We start from the raw sequence: 16687 nt of genomic DNA, 5'->3' as shown, positions 1-16687 counted from the left end.
TCAATTCTATGCAGATTTAGGACAAGGCTCCCATTGTCTGGCTACAGCAGGCTTTTCTCTGTATGCTTCACATTCTAACCCGTGGGGGCAGGGCAAAGACAACAGTGCCAGGATTGTACTTTTCCTTTAGGCTAAGATAAACTTGGGTTTTTTAAAAAATGACTGCACTGGCAAGTCAGGCCTAGTACAGGGAGCTGCTGAACAAACCTCCTGAAGCCCCTCCACACAAACACTTACCTCCCAACCCCCAGTTGCTCTGCTCACCTTACTCATTATCCTCATTATATGAGACTGTCAGTAGATGCACGTACTTGGATTCAAGTTTGCTACTGCCAATTTTTGTAATAGCTGAAGACACTCTCATGCAGATTTTTGTGAATGAACAGTTCAGACATGGAGCCAAAAGCCTAGCTCATCCCACCCTGGTGAGCTCTTTGGAGTGCAAGAGAGCTTCTGTGTTAACCTCCAGAAATAGAAAAGGCATTGGCTATTAGGGCTGTGCGAAACAGCTGTTTCATTTCTATTTCGGATTCAGCCATTTTGGAGGGGCAGCGATTCGTTTTGGTGTTTCAGATCACTGTTCCGTTTCGGTTCAGCCAAATCTGTTTTGGAGTTTCGACGCCGATTCGGAGATTCAGCCGGAGAGAGGCAGGTACAGCCGGGTGGCTGCAGGTTCTCCCGCGGCTCCTCCGGCTGTGCCTGTCTCTGTCCCGGTGTGGGGAGCTGCAGGAGAAGCCCCCATGGCTGCCCTGCCCAGCCCCATCTCCCTCCCAGCACTTTAAAAGGAGGGCTGCAGGGCTGTGTTGTACTCTCCCCAGGCATGGGCCTCTGGATGTGTGCAAAGGATGACAGCAGGCTGCCGTCCCTTCCCCAGAGCACTGGGAACAGAAGGGACCTCAGGGACAGATCACAGACACAGCCAGTTACAGAGATCAGTATCAGAGCAGTCCCTCCTGCCCCCCTTCTGAGTTTCTGTTTCCCCGCAAGCCCACCTCTGAAACTTTCCGAAACATTTCAGATGGTTTCGTTTCATAGCCTTCCGTTTAGTTTTGGATTCGGTGTTCCAGGCGCCGAAACACCTCTAAAACAAAACGGCTGCTGAAATTTCACACAGCCCTATTGGCTATGTTCTCCTAAGGACATTTCTTCCAAATATGCAGCTTTCAAGCCCACCAAAATTATATCCAGCTGAGTGCACAATGACGTGTACCTTCAAACGTTCAATGGCTTCTTCTCCTCCAGGTGTAGACATGATTCTCTCCTGTATACTGGACACAGATGTTAACCCCACCTGACTACTGAGAGAGCAGGAAGACGGAGATGCTGTGAGGGACCCCATGGAGGCTGTGGAAAAATTGCCAGGGCGTTGATTCTCGGAGGCAAGCAAGTATCTATGTTTATTGTTCTGAAAATCTTTCAGATCTGGGAGAGACAGACAGACAGACAGAAGGGAAGGCAGAAAAACGGGAGAAGAGGAAAAGAAGGGAAGAGGGAAGAAGCAGAGAAAAGGAAAATAGGAAGGAAACACCAGTGTAAGAGGAAAGCATTTAAGCAGCAACACAGACAAATATAATAGTTTTAGATGGCAGTTCTGAAACAAATCCTTTAAAGCAAATACCACTAAGCTAACAGCAGCTCAGCTCAGACACTGAGAATTATAAATAAAGGGACCCAGCACACACTACTGAGATCAGTACACTCTTGCCAAAATAAAGTAAAAACATTCACACCAAGACACTGTGTAAATTATAAGAAGCCCCTCCTGGCTTCCACAGCTATATGCTGATCTGTTTCTATAGTGCCATCGGTATCCAACAACTGGGTAATGGCACAGTGGAGAACAATATAGGGGCTGAAAGCTGGGAACAGAGGTGACCACCAATCAGGAAGTAAACTACTCTGGGCCAAATTCTCCCTTCTAGACTCCTCAAGCCTAACAGGAATACAAATAATTACTGGCTAAATCTTACGATCTAAAGGTATACCTCTCCACAGCAGAATTAGGAGGTGAACCCAACTGCTGCCAGGTTCCACCAAGAGCAAAGGTTCTGTTAACCATTTCCCCAGTCTTCGACAATATGAGCGAATACAGCACGAGCTCACATTTATATCGCAGTCTTTCACACCCTACACTAGTGCTGAGGAAGAGGACCAAAGCATGCACATAGGCCAAGTATGTGCTAGGAGCTGTTGCACATGAGGTTAAATTCTAAGCCTTTTGATCATAACGGCTTGAAAAGAGCAGAGGAAAGGGAGAGAGACCTAGAATTTCAGGCTAACACTGAAGTATAAATGCAAGAGACCTGGAGACAGCTCCTGCAGAGGTGGGAAGTACAGGTTAGCCATGGGACTTATCTGTTCAAGTTATTCAGAGGTAACTGCTCTGATCTGAACCCAGACCAATCCCCAGATAAAACTATCATTAAAATTGCCCACTTTTAAAGCTTAGACAAGTAAGCCCAGAAGCTTGGGCCATTCTCCCCAAGTCCTCACCCCCACCAATGCCTTTTTTTCACCAACCCTGAACAATTTTTCTGTCTTAAATCTTTCGCCCTATTTCTTTCCACACTTAGCCCATCACTGCAAACAAAGAGAACTAACAGTAACTCTTAAGTCAGTTTAAAAACCACCATCTGCAAATATAAGAAGCAGGGGTGGAGGCAATAATAAGTAGAGGAGGTTAAGGACGGGGACAAGCCACCAGAATAAGGCAAATGGGCAGGACAGAACAGGGAAGATGCAGTCTTGAAAGGCCAGTAGGCACATGCACTCTTAGGGAAGAGGAAATAGCACCGGCAATCGCTTTGCTTTGGCAGCTGCTCTGTCCATACAACACCTAACCCTCAATATCATGCATGCTTCTTTCGGAGGTCTGCAGTTACTCCAAACAGATGAGAGTTAGGCACAAGCTGGAAGCAGCACCGAAACATCATAGCAAGACCAGGCTGAGTCTTTACACCACCAGTAACTGCACTTGGGAAATTTCAGACAGATCTTTTCCAGCCAGCATTGTTTTGGGGTGAGAACGGGCAAAGTAGGATGAAAAGAGCTCAATTACAAAAAAAGAAAAACTTGAGACTTGACCAAAAATCTACAGAGAATCCACCCCTGTTTAAAGAAGCAAAACATTTTGTTGAAGGTGGGTTATATAGCAGGAAGGTCTCCTATTTCTATGGAGCAAGAGAATGTATGGCAAAGTCAAAAATAAAACACTGTCTTGCCAAAGGTTTTTTCTGAACCTGCAATTTAAATCTTCCTCAGTTTTTTTCACGTTAAGAGCTGTTCCTTCAGAGGAAACCAAGTCTCTGTTCTATACAACAGCTGTACTAATACCCAGCAAGAGTAAGAGCTCAAATAAAGTGAGAAGGCACCCAACACTACATGAGTACAGAAATGATCAAACTCATTCTACAGGAGGACACTTTCACTTTTTTTAGCTTAACCAATTGTCAAATTCAAAATTAGAAAAAGATTTTTGAGGTTCAGAAAACAAATTATGGGAGCAGCTGTTCATGGACATGGAAACCTGTTTGCATTTAATAACTTGAAAATGATTTGCCAAAAGAAAAAAATAGTAGGTCAAGTCTGAACCATTAGTGGTAACAAAAAACAGGCTTTACAATTACTATCCTCTGAATCTCCTCCACAGCAAGTAGCAGATACATTAAAGAATGGTTATAACTGTGCATTTCTGAAGAGCTGGTCAAAAGCAGAGATGGAGGTTGTCTTAATATCCATTAAACTACATTAGTGTCTGCAGTACTTGTTCTGTCTGGGATTTCCCCATAAGGAATGCTGGCATGCAAAGCTCAGCTAAAAGCTGACCCAGCAGAAGCACAGTGGCAAGTTAGAAAGCTAGAGAACCACACAATACACACATTTGCCTCCACTTCCAGAGTAATCATCTCCCATTGGATCAACTAAAGGGAAGCAGGAGGGAAAATACAAGAAGGATCAAAGTTCAGGTTCAACAGTGACATAGGAAGGGAAGTGAATAGTAACTGACATTTGAAAAAACAAAGACAATTTTCAATTACACATCAAAATAAATTTTCCTGGCTTGGCTTGACCCAAAACCAAGACTGCACAAAATGTAAAAATTTCTGAATTTAAGCTAAGTCTTCTTGATCCATTCTCTTGGAAATGAAGGAAGACAAAAGATACGTGCAAAGAATGCACTTCTTCACGCTGTCCATAATTAAACCACGACTTTTCCTTTACAACAAAAATAAGTACCCACAACACAGATTCTTTTTTTAAGAAACATTTTAACAGATTTTTTTCATAATGAACAAATGGCAAGCTGGTTCGATTGCCAGAAATAATTGAAATCATGGTCTGAAAGGCATCTCCTCTGTCAGAAATTAAGTCACAGCCTAAGTTCCTCAAAGAATTTAGCATACAAGCTTTTTAACTTGTTTGCTAAATTTGAGGCAAGGGTCAGGAAAATTAGTTAAGTCAGAAAAAGTCTCTTCGGAGACTATTCTATACTGTATCTTGACAAAGGCAGTTAGACGAGACATTGTGCAAGTTCCTACTGTGTAGGTCTGCCAATGTACCTCAAAAATTTTGCTCTATAACAGCATATTATTTCAGTCAGAGGCAGCTAATTGTAGAGAGCGGTCAAATATTTTTGATATTCAAGGAATTGTATCAGGGATTAGGCATAATCTTCTGTTCTGATGAACACCATTTGAAGCCAAGTGAGGGCTGATGAGATGATGTTCTTTGAAGGGACTGGAAAGGTGGCCTCTGTCCCTGTTGCAAAGTTACTTTTTATGACATGCTATCACCCCTTTGAGATGGGAAGCCCTCCAAAGTGACCCACCAAGACCACTCCTTAATCAAAAGGGTCCTAACCAGGGACCAATGCAAAGGGATCATGACATCACGGCAACACACCCAGGATTTCCTTTGCAAGCAAGACACAATAGAGCAGAGTTTGAATCCAATGTGTCAACCTCAAAGAAAAGGAAAGAAAGGCTCTGCAACAGACTATTTAAAAAGGGGACAGAGACCACCATTTCCAAAGCAAAGCAAAGTACCTGTTCGTACTTGTTTAGCTGTGACCAAACTCTCTTCTGCAATTCTGTGGCCTTAGGCGAGTAATTTATTTCCACAGTAGGTCACAGCCCCCAGATTACAAAGTGGAGACAGATATATTTAATCCACTTACTATCAATAATGTCTCCCAGCCCTTGGGCCCGCAGGAGATCTTTGAGCCGTGTCACCTCTTCCTTCAGCTCACGCACCAGCTTGGCATTGGGGTCTTCATTGATAACAGCATTGCATTTGATCTGCTTGGCACGATCTGCGTATCTAGAACCAGCCAGAGAAAACCGTTAGTTTCTTTTACAGGGAGACACTTGCATGTACCAGTGCAAAATGGGAACTATGTACAAGTACAAGGGAAAGGCATCTCTCTGTCAAACTTTTAATGAATCCATGTAATGCTACTGAAAAAATAAAGGCATATCCTCTTTCTAAGATGGATTTGCAGAAGCATCATACATATGATACAGAAGATGTATATTTCCTTCTACTCAGCATTAATGAGGCCTCAGCTGCAATATGGTGTTCATTTGTAGGCCACACACACAAACACAGATTAACTGCAGAGAGTCCAGGGGAGAGCAAACAACAACAATAAGAACGTCGTGGTTTCGTGACCATTAGGAAGAGTTGAAGGAATTAGGTTTATTTACTCTGGAAGACAAAAGTGGAAGGTAGGAGCACATTAAATTGTCCAATATGTAATAGGCTGTCAAAGTGTACAGCAGCGAAGTGCTAGTCTTGACCCCTAGGGATGCTGTGCACGTATAAAACAGTAAGAAATTTGCAGCAAAGGAAAAAAAAAAACTTGGTTAAAGTAATGAAACATTAGAACAGGCTATGTACACCAAGAGACTGTGGAATCTTCTTAATTGGAGATCTCTGAAGATAGGTTAGACTAAAATTTGTTGGGGAAAGTTTAGGTAGTAGGTACATGTGATCCTGCCTCAGAGCAGGGGCTGAATTAGATGATCCCTTGAGATCTCTCCAGCCTTACAAATATACAACAGCTCTCTACATTCCTACCCACTATTTCGGACTAATGAGAGGATTAAATTAGCTCAAACCCAGAAGTGCTATGGAATACAGAGCTGGAGGCAAACTGTTAGACACTGAGCTGCAACTACTGTTTTACCTTTTAGGGGTTTTCACAAAGCTCCATGCACTCAGCATCTTTGAAAAAAATCAAGCCCTAGAGGTCACCAGTGAAGCCATTTTAAACTGGTCTTTCCCCATGGGTAAAATGATTTCCTTTATGCACTTTTCGGCAAATATTTTCATGAAAATCCAGTAAATCTAATCTGGCCAATTCTAAACATAAGCAACAACTGCCTCTCCCCGGTTCACTTTTTAATGTACCTGGGTTTTGGCCGTACATGGCCTGTAACCCAGCAAATACTCTCAGTGCCTACTGCAAAATGGTACAAAGGACAGGAACCTGAATTTTAGAGCTGCAATTTAATAAATTTCCTACCAGATTAGAGAGTAGTACCTTAAAGTGCTCAAAGTTTCATCATAGTTGATGTCTGCTGGACTCAGAGCAGCGACCATGGCCGTTCTAGAGTTCCCACCTGTAACACACAGTGTTCTAAATGAAACTGCATTACATGTTATGGACAGCAGTCATTTTACTGAAGGTCAGTGTTTCCCAGCCTAAAACACGTCATTACAAAATATTCAACAAAGCTGCACAAAGCAAAGTAACAGATAAAGGTCACCTTCTGACACCACAAGTGGTTTAAATAAAAAAAGGCTCAAACGTGGCTGCTAAACTTAGCTATTTCCAAATGTAATGTCAATGTAATACTTCAACTGAAAAAAGAAAATTGCAAAAAATTAAGAAAAAGGGCGTGAACTGTATATTATCGCAGTTAAATTAGCCATACCTAGATTTTCCCGAAGAAGCCATGTCAGCACAGAATCTCTGTATGGAATAAAGTCTGTCTTCTTCTTCTTCTTGCTCTGAAAAGAAGAGCATGCAAGTGAAGTAGTCACTGAGGAAGGAAAAAAAAAGAAAGAAAAACACAAACAGGGCAGAAAGCTTTTTCTAACCCCCAAGAAATCTTATTTAAAAATGGGGCTTAGATACTGTCCTCTTCCAGGGGATAGAAAAACAACGTTTTGCTGCATTCTGTGTAGAAAGGTTGAATACAATGAAAACTAGGTTAGAAAAAGTAGTAGCGAGAGATATGTTCAAGTTCCCACAAGCTGCAAGCCCCCCAGGGTCAGAGCAAGAATCTAGGAGCGATTGTGAAGAAACTCTGCACCCATCAATGTCCATGTCTGGCAGCAGTTCAAGCAAACGGAGCAAGGGACTATGCACACAAAAGAATCACAGCACAAATCCAAAGGGAGGATTATGAAGGTGGCAGATGACAGCACTGGTAAAAATAGACAGACAATACAAAGAAAACCAGATACTGACTGGTGGAAAAGATATTGAAAAAGCTATGCAGATAAAGGATCATCAGGGTTAAGAAAGAAAGGGGAAAAGTGAGAGTAAGATAGAGGAGGTTAAGAAAGGAAATGAAAATAGAGGATGGGAGATGTTATAAGGTGAAGATAAAGGATCAGAATTTTACTCTGCCAACAGGAAGAAAGCCAGACCAGGCAAAAACTGCACGAGTTCACCTCCTTCCTTTCTCCTCTCTTGATTTTCTTCCCTATTTCTCCTCTCATTTCATTCCCACTATATAAATAGCACCAGAAAGCTGGTATAAATTGGCTCTGAATGATTTATCCTTTTCCCCCACGGTAGATGGGATCACTAATGAGGGCCTGCACGACAAAATAGTTTCATGTCTTTTTTTTAAATTTAGCTTTAAATACAATGAAACAAAATAGTAAGAAGAAATTTAAAGCAGCATGAGAGAGGAAGAGGGACAGAGAGATACAAAATAAAAGAAGCTACTGAGAGTGAAAAAATCTTCCCCTCCTATATGAGAACGTGGCTGACTTGAACCATTAAAACTCCAAACAACCTGTACTTGGAAAGGAAACTAATTTCCCCATCCATGTTAACTGCCACTGCAGCCACCACTCCTTGAGTACTGATAAATATTTTATTGGTTGCCATTTTAAGGTTACTTGACAGGTATGCAGTTGGAATGTAGAGGGTATTAATGAGGCCACTTGACTTGATCAAAGTGCTTCTCTGAAGAAAGGTTATTCTGTATACAAGAAACACCTTTCAGTGATTACATTTAAAAACCGGGCCAATCTCAGCAAATTTCTGCAGGCAACTTACTACAGGGGGGAAAGGCCACAGCTAAGCCTTACTCCAGCAGAAAAACTATTAGACTTTAAGCTATTCTGGAAAGTCAGGAAGGCAATTCAGAAATGATGCATGTGGAGGGGCACAGGTAGAAAGACAATGAATAAATTACTCAAGAAAACATAGGAAGATTACGGGGAAACGTGAGGACAGGGAAGAGGTTGGAACAGGACAGAAAGGCTTAGCCAGAAAGGTTTTTCCTTTTTTAAGCTAACCTTGTAACTGGCTGCTGATTAAAGGATTTGGGGACTATTCAGACAAAAGCACAAGGTCATACAGCAGCCAGATGCACAAGTCTCAATCCCAATCCAATCCATTAATGAGTCCAATGATGGGTAAAGAATTTTCAGAAAGGTTATGAGTATTCCAAAGAATCACTGAAAATGAGGGTTGTAAGGGACCTCAAGGTCATCTAGTCCAACCCTCTGCTCAAAGCAGGACCATCCCCAGCTTCTTTGTAGGCAGGTTAGACTTGCACCTCCACATCCCACTGTAAATATTTTCTATCCCTCATTACCTGTGGCACACCTCAACCTGTTTTGACCCAAGGTAAGCACTTAGGAATTACCTATGAAAGCTCTCTACAGGGTGGGGCTGTTTTGTCATTTACTGACATGCAAAAAAATTAGTAGACATGCATAATGCTTCAAATGCTGCCAAAAATTAATTCCATACAACACAATTAAAATAGGAGTTGACTATGTAGTAGAAGCTTTGACGATAAATTATGCAGGTTGTGAATACCAGCCTTATAAAGAAAATTCTACTACCCTCTATGGCAAGTAACCTTTTGATTGACAAGTGAAAGAAGGGCGAGGCAAGGGCTGCACACAGCATTTTCATGTAATTTTGTCAGGCTAGACTAGACTGCAGCTTGTGAGACAAAATGAAAGACCATGGGAGGTCAGGTGCAGGAAAGCAAAGACATTAAGTTATTCCTACTGATTCTAATTATTCCTAAGAGAAGTCACCAACAAACCAGGAGCAGGGATGCATACAATAAAACTATTAGACAGTCTTTACACCTGCATTTTTCTCTGTCCTCCTTCCCTCCTACCCCAGGTATTTTGAGTTCTGATGCTGATGTTACTCATCATCCCATAATTATTTTGTAATTTCCTTAAAGACAGTCTATGATGCAAAAATCAAATTGTAATGAAAGCCCTTGAGATCCCTGCTCTTTGTCTTTTCAAGTGAACAACACTGGTCTTTATGGTGAATCTAAGATTTAACATCAATGGCTACTTTGGCCCACCATACCTTGCTGGTGCAGTTATCCTAAAGTTGAAAGCATTACAGAAAGAGGAAGAAAGAACACAAGTTGAGCTTCTTAACAAGACATAACAGATCATTTTAATTGTCACCTTGGAGAATGTGCAATAAATACTGCTTTTCTGATGAACCAAACGAGTGAGAATAGTCTACCAAAAAGCAATTAAAGGAATTATGAAGTCTTGCTATCTATTCAAACTGCTCCACAGGCTGAATTTCCTATATAACTGAAGTCAACAGCAGCATGCAACTGCAATGGCAGAGGCAGAGAAGGAAATGGAAAGTATTCTTAGGTGGGCCTGGGCTAGTGCACTTGGATTACTGGATTCTTAACTGAAGTTTAGACAGGACAGTCTCAGCTTTGGTCAGTGGGTTATTCTGCTGTAAATGGTGCTATGGGCCCCCATCATTCAAGTCAAGTAAACCTCTAATTCAGTGGTTTTCAACCTGCAATCCATAGACCCATGGGGGTTTGCAAACTATGTTTAAGGGGTCTGCGAAAGATGACTATGATCAAACAGAAGTACATGAATACCCACGCTGATAATTCAAGGGGTCCACACTAGAGGTGCACCAATACAATCGGTCCAATATCAGATCAGTACCAATACAAAGAAAATTTGCTGCATCTGATATTGGCCTGATGGGGCCGATAAATGCCCGTGCTGCACGCAGCTGCAGTGCAGCACAGAGCAGAGCCAGCAGCATGGAGAGCTGCCTCCAGCTGGTAAGCCAGATGGGGAGGAGGGAGGGAGGGGGTGTAGGAGGGGCAGGTCAACACCCCTGCAGTGAAGGAGGGAAGAAGGGGTAGAGGCATGCGCTCCCCAGGGGGTGGAAGTGCGGGATGGAGGTGCAGGTCGTTCGGGGGGAGGGTGCTGTGCCGGGTGGCTGATGGCAGCGGCAGCGCTGGGAGCGGAGCTGCGGCGAAATCTGGGGTGGATGCAGCATTCTCTCAGTGCCCACTCCAAGCCCACCCCTGCCAAGAAGAGCCCTGTGCAGCACCGGAAGAGCCTTGGAGTGTGTGCCAGCAGCACTGGGAGGATGCTGCATCCACCCCAAATTTTGCCACAGCTCCCCTCCCAGTGCAGCTGCCTGGGACAGCCTCAGCTCCTTCCCACTCATGGGTGCAGGTGGGACCTGGAGTGGGGCTGCATGGGGTGGTGTGGGGTGGGAGCAGAGCTGTGGTGAAATCTAGGGTGGCTGCAGCCCCTCCCAGTGCCCCCAGCACCCGCTCTGAGCCCAGCCCCCACTGAGAAGAGTCCCATGCAGCCCCAGCTCCAGCCTGCCCCATGCATATCTGGGGGGTAAACCCCCTGCCCGGGTGCAGGCAGCAGCAGGAGCTGCCTCCCCCCTGCCACAAGCCGCATCTCCATCCCATGCTCCCACCCGCCTGGGCAGTGCCTACCCCTGCCCCCTCCCCACTCCATCCTTCACTCCAGGGGGCATTGATCTGCCCCTACCACATCCTTCCCTCCCCACTCCCCTTCCACCAAAACAGACTTACCACCTGGAGGCAGCTGTATCGGATATTGGAACGGTATTGGCCGATATGCCTCTTTAAATATCGGCTATCTGTATTGGCCCCAAAAAATCTCTATTGGTGTACCCCTAGTCCACACCTCCATTCAAAATTTTTTAGGGATCCACAAATGAAAAAGGTTGAAAACCACCACTTTAATAGTATGCATCAAGTTCCTCTTTTGTAATGATAATTTACTTATTTTTCCAAAAAAAATCATGACAAAGCTCAGCAAGGAAACATCTAGTCTGTAGACTTCATTGCTTACAAGTTAAAAAAATAAAGAGAGGAATTTGCAATTCAAGGCTTTTTCCAGATTAAATGACCCAGTATTCCTGCTTTGGTGTGAGCAATCTTATACCAAAACTTAAGGGCTTCACAGATCAGTTATATCTACCAAAAGATGAAAGATGATTAATGCAGAAGCCAGTGGTAGACAAGTCCAGCAGGGCCTTGCTGGGCTACCCAGTCTTCCGCTGTCTCAAAGTGCTATATTATTAGGTCTGAGAGCTTTGCAAAAAATAATAGGTTCCACATGGGACAAATTAAGTGATGTACTTACCACCTCTGCCAAAGCTGAAATGACTTTCCCCAGAGTTGTGAGAGATTTGTTGATATTTGCCCCTTCCTAGAAAAAAGGATCACATAAGGTGCTTCATACTGATCAGGCATGGACTCCTCCAGGTTCAAAGAGGAAGAAAGAACACTGGCTGAACTTCTTAACAAGACATAATAGACCAACAGAGGTAAATCCCAGCTAGTGTAAATTTCTCAGATTTGTAGCAATGACTTTCCCAAAGTAGATTTCACTATGACTTAAATGCCATGATCCTTTGGGTTTTAACATAGTCATTTTCTCAGACTGGCAAAATTAGTGGAGGTACCTTTCTCAAGCTCATTAACAACCCTAGTTACCAATCTGAAGAAATACTTCAATGTACATTTCAATCTACGACACAAAAAAGTTGAGGCATGACTAACATTTTTAGATCGTTAAAAGCAAACCCAGAAAGACCATTTTTTTCATGCTGTCTTAACTCTTCCTTTTAATTGCTCCCAATACAAGGTAAAATTGCAGGAAATCATGTGAACTACAGACTTCTGAAAACAGTAAGCTTTTAGTTACAGACAGCAAGCCATTTTCTCATAGCAATCATATGCAAGAACAAAAGGCTGTTGTGATAGATACCATTAGTCCAGCAACGGAAAGATTTCTTAAAAAGTTTAAGAAATTATTCCACGGTATCACTGGATATTGGGACTAAAGCTCTTAGTTTTAGCAATGTTGTCCTCAATTCAGTTTTTAATGAGCAAAAAAGCATTCTTAATCACCAGACTAGTACTACACCAGTTTCTCCTTTCCTCCCTCAACCCCAACACAGTCCCCACTACCTTTAATCGAGTCCCTTTGGCACCAGTAGAATCTGCTCTCTCGCTCCCAGCCAGATCTACAAGACTGATCTTGCTGACCTGCAGAAGGAAATACAGCAATAGTTAAAGCCAACTCCTGTTGAATAGGAACAAAATGAAAATAAATCTGATGCCACAATTTGCAGACTCTGCAGCCTTCCAAAGTATCCACTGGTGATCAGCCTCAAGGTAGCAGAGCTGTTACACTGGGATAAATACCATCCTAAATCACATCCTGATTTGAGTGCAACTCTCTCACGTAACCTACCAAAAAATAAAAAAGGGTGGTCTCATGGGTTTTCAGGGACTTGCAGAGCAAATTATGCCTCAAAAGAATTTAACTGCTGCTGCTATAAACAAAATTTGGGACATGAAAGGAAAGAGCTGTGTTATAAAAATATAACACAGCTCTTTCTTTATTCTGACATTAATAAAGAATTGAATAAGCTGCAAAAATAACAGAATATAAGTTATCCTCCCATAGCTCTACTGACCTATCCAAATCAGGAGGAAAAGTCTGGTTGTGTCAATACAGGCAAACCATGATCCATCCAAAGAGACAGAGTAGGGAGACATATGAAAGGGATGCCAGACTTATATTGCCACTTTTGTATAGTCTTTCTGTATTCCCCCATCAGTCAAAGTAATAGTAAGACCACTGAAGTTACTCTACTCACACAGAATGTGCTGCTTTTTAACAAATTTAATAGGCAAACATTTTGTCTGGCCTAACAGTAACGCCAACAGTTGCAAAAACATTGGGAGACTCAGGATTTCTAAGTCAAAATAACTCCAACTCATGATCTCCTAGTGGTGCACCAATACCAGATTGGCACAAATATAAAGAAAACTGACTGTATTAGAAATCGGCCTGATGTGGCTGATAATTTGGCAAATAAATGCCTGTGCATGCACATAGCTGCAGCACAGTATGCAGGCAGCGAGAATCAAAGCCCGGCAGCTTGGAGAGCTGTGTGCAGCTGGTAAGTCTGTTGTGGTAGAAGGGGAAGGGGGAGGGAAGGGGCATGGGGGGAGCAGATCAAGGCCCCTGGAGTGGGGCTGTGGCTGCCCAACGGGGGGAGGGTGGGGTCGGGGACAGAGCCGCAGCTTGTTCAGGGGGCCCGGGGAGCAGGGGGCGGCTCCCACCGCTGCACACACCTCGGGAGGGCATGGTGGGGGGGGGAAGGGATGCCCCTGGATCAGTGCGGGGCACGGGCCAGGTGGGTTGCTACTGCGGGCTGGTGCCAGAGCTGACCTGGGCTCTTCCCGGCATGTGGTTTGGGCCGGGGCTACACTTAGGGTGGGCAGTGGCAACACCAGAAGGGAGATCTATAGCAAATGTTGGGGTGGCTGCAGCCCCCACCCCCTGTAGCCTTCCTCCCAGTGCCACTGCCTCCCACTCCAAGCACAAACCGGCCCTGGCCCCAGCCTGTAGTGGCAGCCCGCCAGATGCCCCCAGAGCCCTCCTGGGGTGCCCCCCCCGCAAGAAGAGCCACAGCTCCATCCATCCCACACCCAACCCCACTCCCTCCCTCACTCCAAGGGTTTTGATCTGCCCCCACCATGCCCCTTCCCTTCCCTTCCCTTCCCCCACCACAGACTTATCAGCTGCACACAGCTCTTCAAGCTGCAGGGCTGCGTATCGAAAATTGGATCAGTATCAGCCAATATGCCTCCTTAAAAATCTGCTATCAGTATCAGCCCCCAAAACCTCTATTGGTGCACCCCTATGATTTCCCGATTGAACCCTCAAATCTCTGGATTTTCCCAGCTGTTAAGTCTGTGGAGGGGAAGGGGGGAAAGAGATCAAGTCTCCCATGGTGAGGGAGGGAGTGAGGCAGCAGGAACAGGGGCTGGGGTGAATGGGGTCCCAGGGCCAGGGTGGGTTGTTCAGAGATTGGGGAGTGGGGCCAGCGCAGGGGCAGTGAGGAAGAGAGGGACAGCATGGCTTCCCACAGCTGTACGTGCCCCCTACAGGGCAGAGGCGGGTTACCTGCTGCAGGCTCATGGCTTTGCACCCTGCTACTTTTGTTCCAGGAGCTCAGCCGCACAATGCCAGCGTGCTTTCTGCAGCCAGGTGGGCGAGGGATGTGCTGCACAGCCAGACTGCCACACGTTCCCTACCCACTTGGCAAGTGGTAATGGTACCTCTGGGTGACCCACCCCAGATCTTGGGCCCCATTCACCCCAGCCCCTGCTCCTGCCCCACTTTCTCCCTCATCATGGAAGCCTCAATCTCTCCTCCCCCACCCCTCCCACTCCACTTACCAGCTGGGTGCTGTCCGAGTATGTCTCTGTGTGTGGGTGGCTCTGTGAGTCTCTCTCTGGCTCCCCACTCCCAAGCCACAGCCCCCCCAGTCCTGCTGCTGCCTCTCACTCCTGACCGACAGTACCCTGCATCCTGCCAGGGTGTGCGGGGACCCTTCCTCCCCACGCTCCAAACCCCACACACACATTCACAGCCTCCTACACCTTCACACACACCCCCGCCTCCCAAACACAGCATCTCATGATTTACATGTCAATATCTTGATTTTTTTTTTTTTTAAAAGAGTTTGTATCATGATTTCTGGCACAGTAGAGTTGGCAATGCTGGGCCTAAGCCCTCACTAAACCAGGGAGGTTGCAGAAGAGAGTTCATGAGGCAGTAATTAGTTAGGCCTTGAAAAGCAGAAACAGAAGTTTGTGTTCAAGAAAGGACATAAGCCTTCATCCAACTTACTTTAGACTTTTTTTAATGGATCCTCATCCTCTGTGCCTCCATATCCTGTCCTACTCTTATGTTCCTGGCCTTCCCAGTCAGTATCCCCAGTTAAACTAAACTAATTTCAAAAGCCAGCAATAAAAGCAGTAGATAAGACATAAGAAAGTTCTTTCCCATCCAAAATATCATACATTAGGATGACAGTCAAATTTCCAGTTCCATCTCCCTCCTCCAGTGAAACAACAGGTCACTGCAGGGACGACTTGAGTGGTAGTCATCCCCCAACGCTCCCACTCTATAACTACCTTCTCGGTAGAAAGGTCAGTTTCTGTGTCATGTCGCTTCTGAGTGAAGACTATCGTAAACACGGCATGAGAGCGGCTGCTGGTTTCATTCATGTTGGTGGCTGCCACAGTCCTAGAAAGAGAGAGAGATTTGTTTCGAAGAAACAAGTCAGCTCCATGCTGCAAATAAAGATTCAGGAAGATTAAATGAACTTCAACCAAGTACTTGTCAGGGTAGCACTCATCGGTCTTCCCAGTATCAACCCCCATCTACTGCTGTCTCCAGTTATAATCTCCTTTCCTTCCCTACAACCTGCTTTATGGATTAACCCATCAAAGAATAAAGCCGACAGGCTGGTTCTAAATGGATTTTGTTTTTAACTGGCTTGTTTTTGGGAGGCATTTATGCAAAGATCATTGTATCTGCATACAGAAAAGCCTGGAGGTAAAGGGCACCACAAGGCAGTGCAATTACTAGCATATTTTTATCACAAATTCCTGCAAGCTTAAGACATCAGTAAAATGTGGTACCATTTTACAATATTCATGTGTTGACATCCAACTTGCATTTATGAAGCACAATGCATCTTATTAGGACTAATTCCTGTAGCAGTTTTTACAGTGAGTTCAATGTGCACCAAAGACATGACAAAACAGGTTCCCAAGTTACGTTCCAATGAATCCGCACAAAAGAATACAAACTACTGTACCACCAGCTAACAGGCTATATCATAACCTACCTGGCTTTGTTCCCAGCGTCCATGAGGTCTGCAATGTCTGTGTAAGAGGTCACCGCTAGTTTGGACAGGTCCTCCACATAGGGTCCAAGCAAAGGGTGTTCTCGCACACGCAAGTTCCCTTTGTTCTTCGGGTTCAACAAATCTCTGACTCTCTCACAGTAAATCTCCATGTAACTTACCTGCAAATAGATTTACATGGGTGATTTACAACATCTGAAGCTCTCTTTGTCTGTTGGAATGCTCTGCAGCATTTCTAGGGCCTCTGTTAAGGAGTCTTTTGATCCTTTGCAATGATAACATAAAGACCATGTCCAAATAGCTTGTGATACATGCAGGAGAAAGGGAGTGCAATGTCACAATTTACATCTCATTTAAGCTGCAAACCCTCCACCCAAAGCAGTTTCTATCACCAACTTGTTCCTTTATCTGTGC

At 44.5% G+C, this 16687-nt stretch overlaps 1 protein-coding gene across 7 annotated transcripts in view; it reads right to left on the bottom strand.

Annotated features, from left to right (window-relative positions):
- KIF1B (kinesin family member 1B) overlaps positions 1-16687 on the bottom strand; it is a 142893-nt gene that overhangs the window by 72942 nt on the left and 53264 nt on the right. For 2 of the 7 annotated variants that reach the window (XM_019493828.2, XM_019493830.2), the window contains exons 6-15: positions 16256-16434; positions 15537-15648; positions 12510-12587; positions 11680-11745; positions 9587-9604; positions 6939-7014; positions 6545-6623; positions 5177-5319; positions 3879-3920; positions 1211-1422 (exon numbers count right to left, since the gene is read on the bottom strand). In XM_019493828.2, coding sequence (XP_019349373.1) covers positions 1211-1422; positions 3879-3920; positions 5177-5319; positions 6545-6623; positions 6939-7014; positions 9587-9604; positions 11680-11745; positions 12510-12587; positions 15537-15648; positions 16256-16434 — 1005 coding nt within the window. The remainder of the gene's footprint in view (positions 1-1210; positions 1423-3878; positions 3921-5176; positions 5320-6544; positions 6624-6938; positions 7015-9586; positions 9605-11679; positions 11746-12509; positions 12588-15536; positions 15649-16255; positions 16435-16687) is intronic. The other 5 variants (XM_019493833.2, XM_019493836.2, XM_019493834.2 and 2 more) reach the window with 3 other exon arrangements.

This window comes from Alligator mississippiensis, chromosome 13 (assembly GCF_030867095.1).
Source record: "Alligator mississippiensis isolate rAllMis1 chromosome 13, rAllMis1, whole genome shotgun sequence".
NCBI lineage: Eukaryota > Metazoa > Chordata > Crocodylia > Alligatoridae > Alligator > Alligator mississippiensis.
The sequence above is the reverse complement of the archived record's forward strand: the minus strand, read 5'-3'. Positions and strand labels throughout refer to the sequence as shown.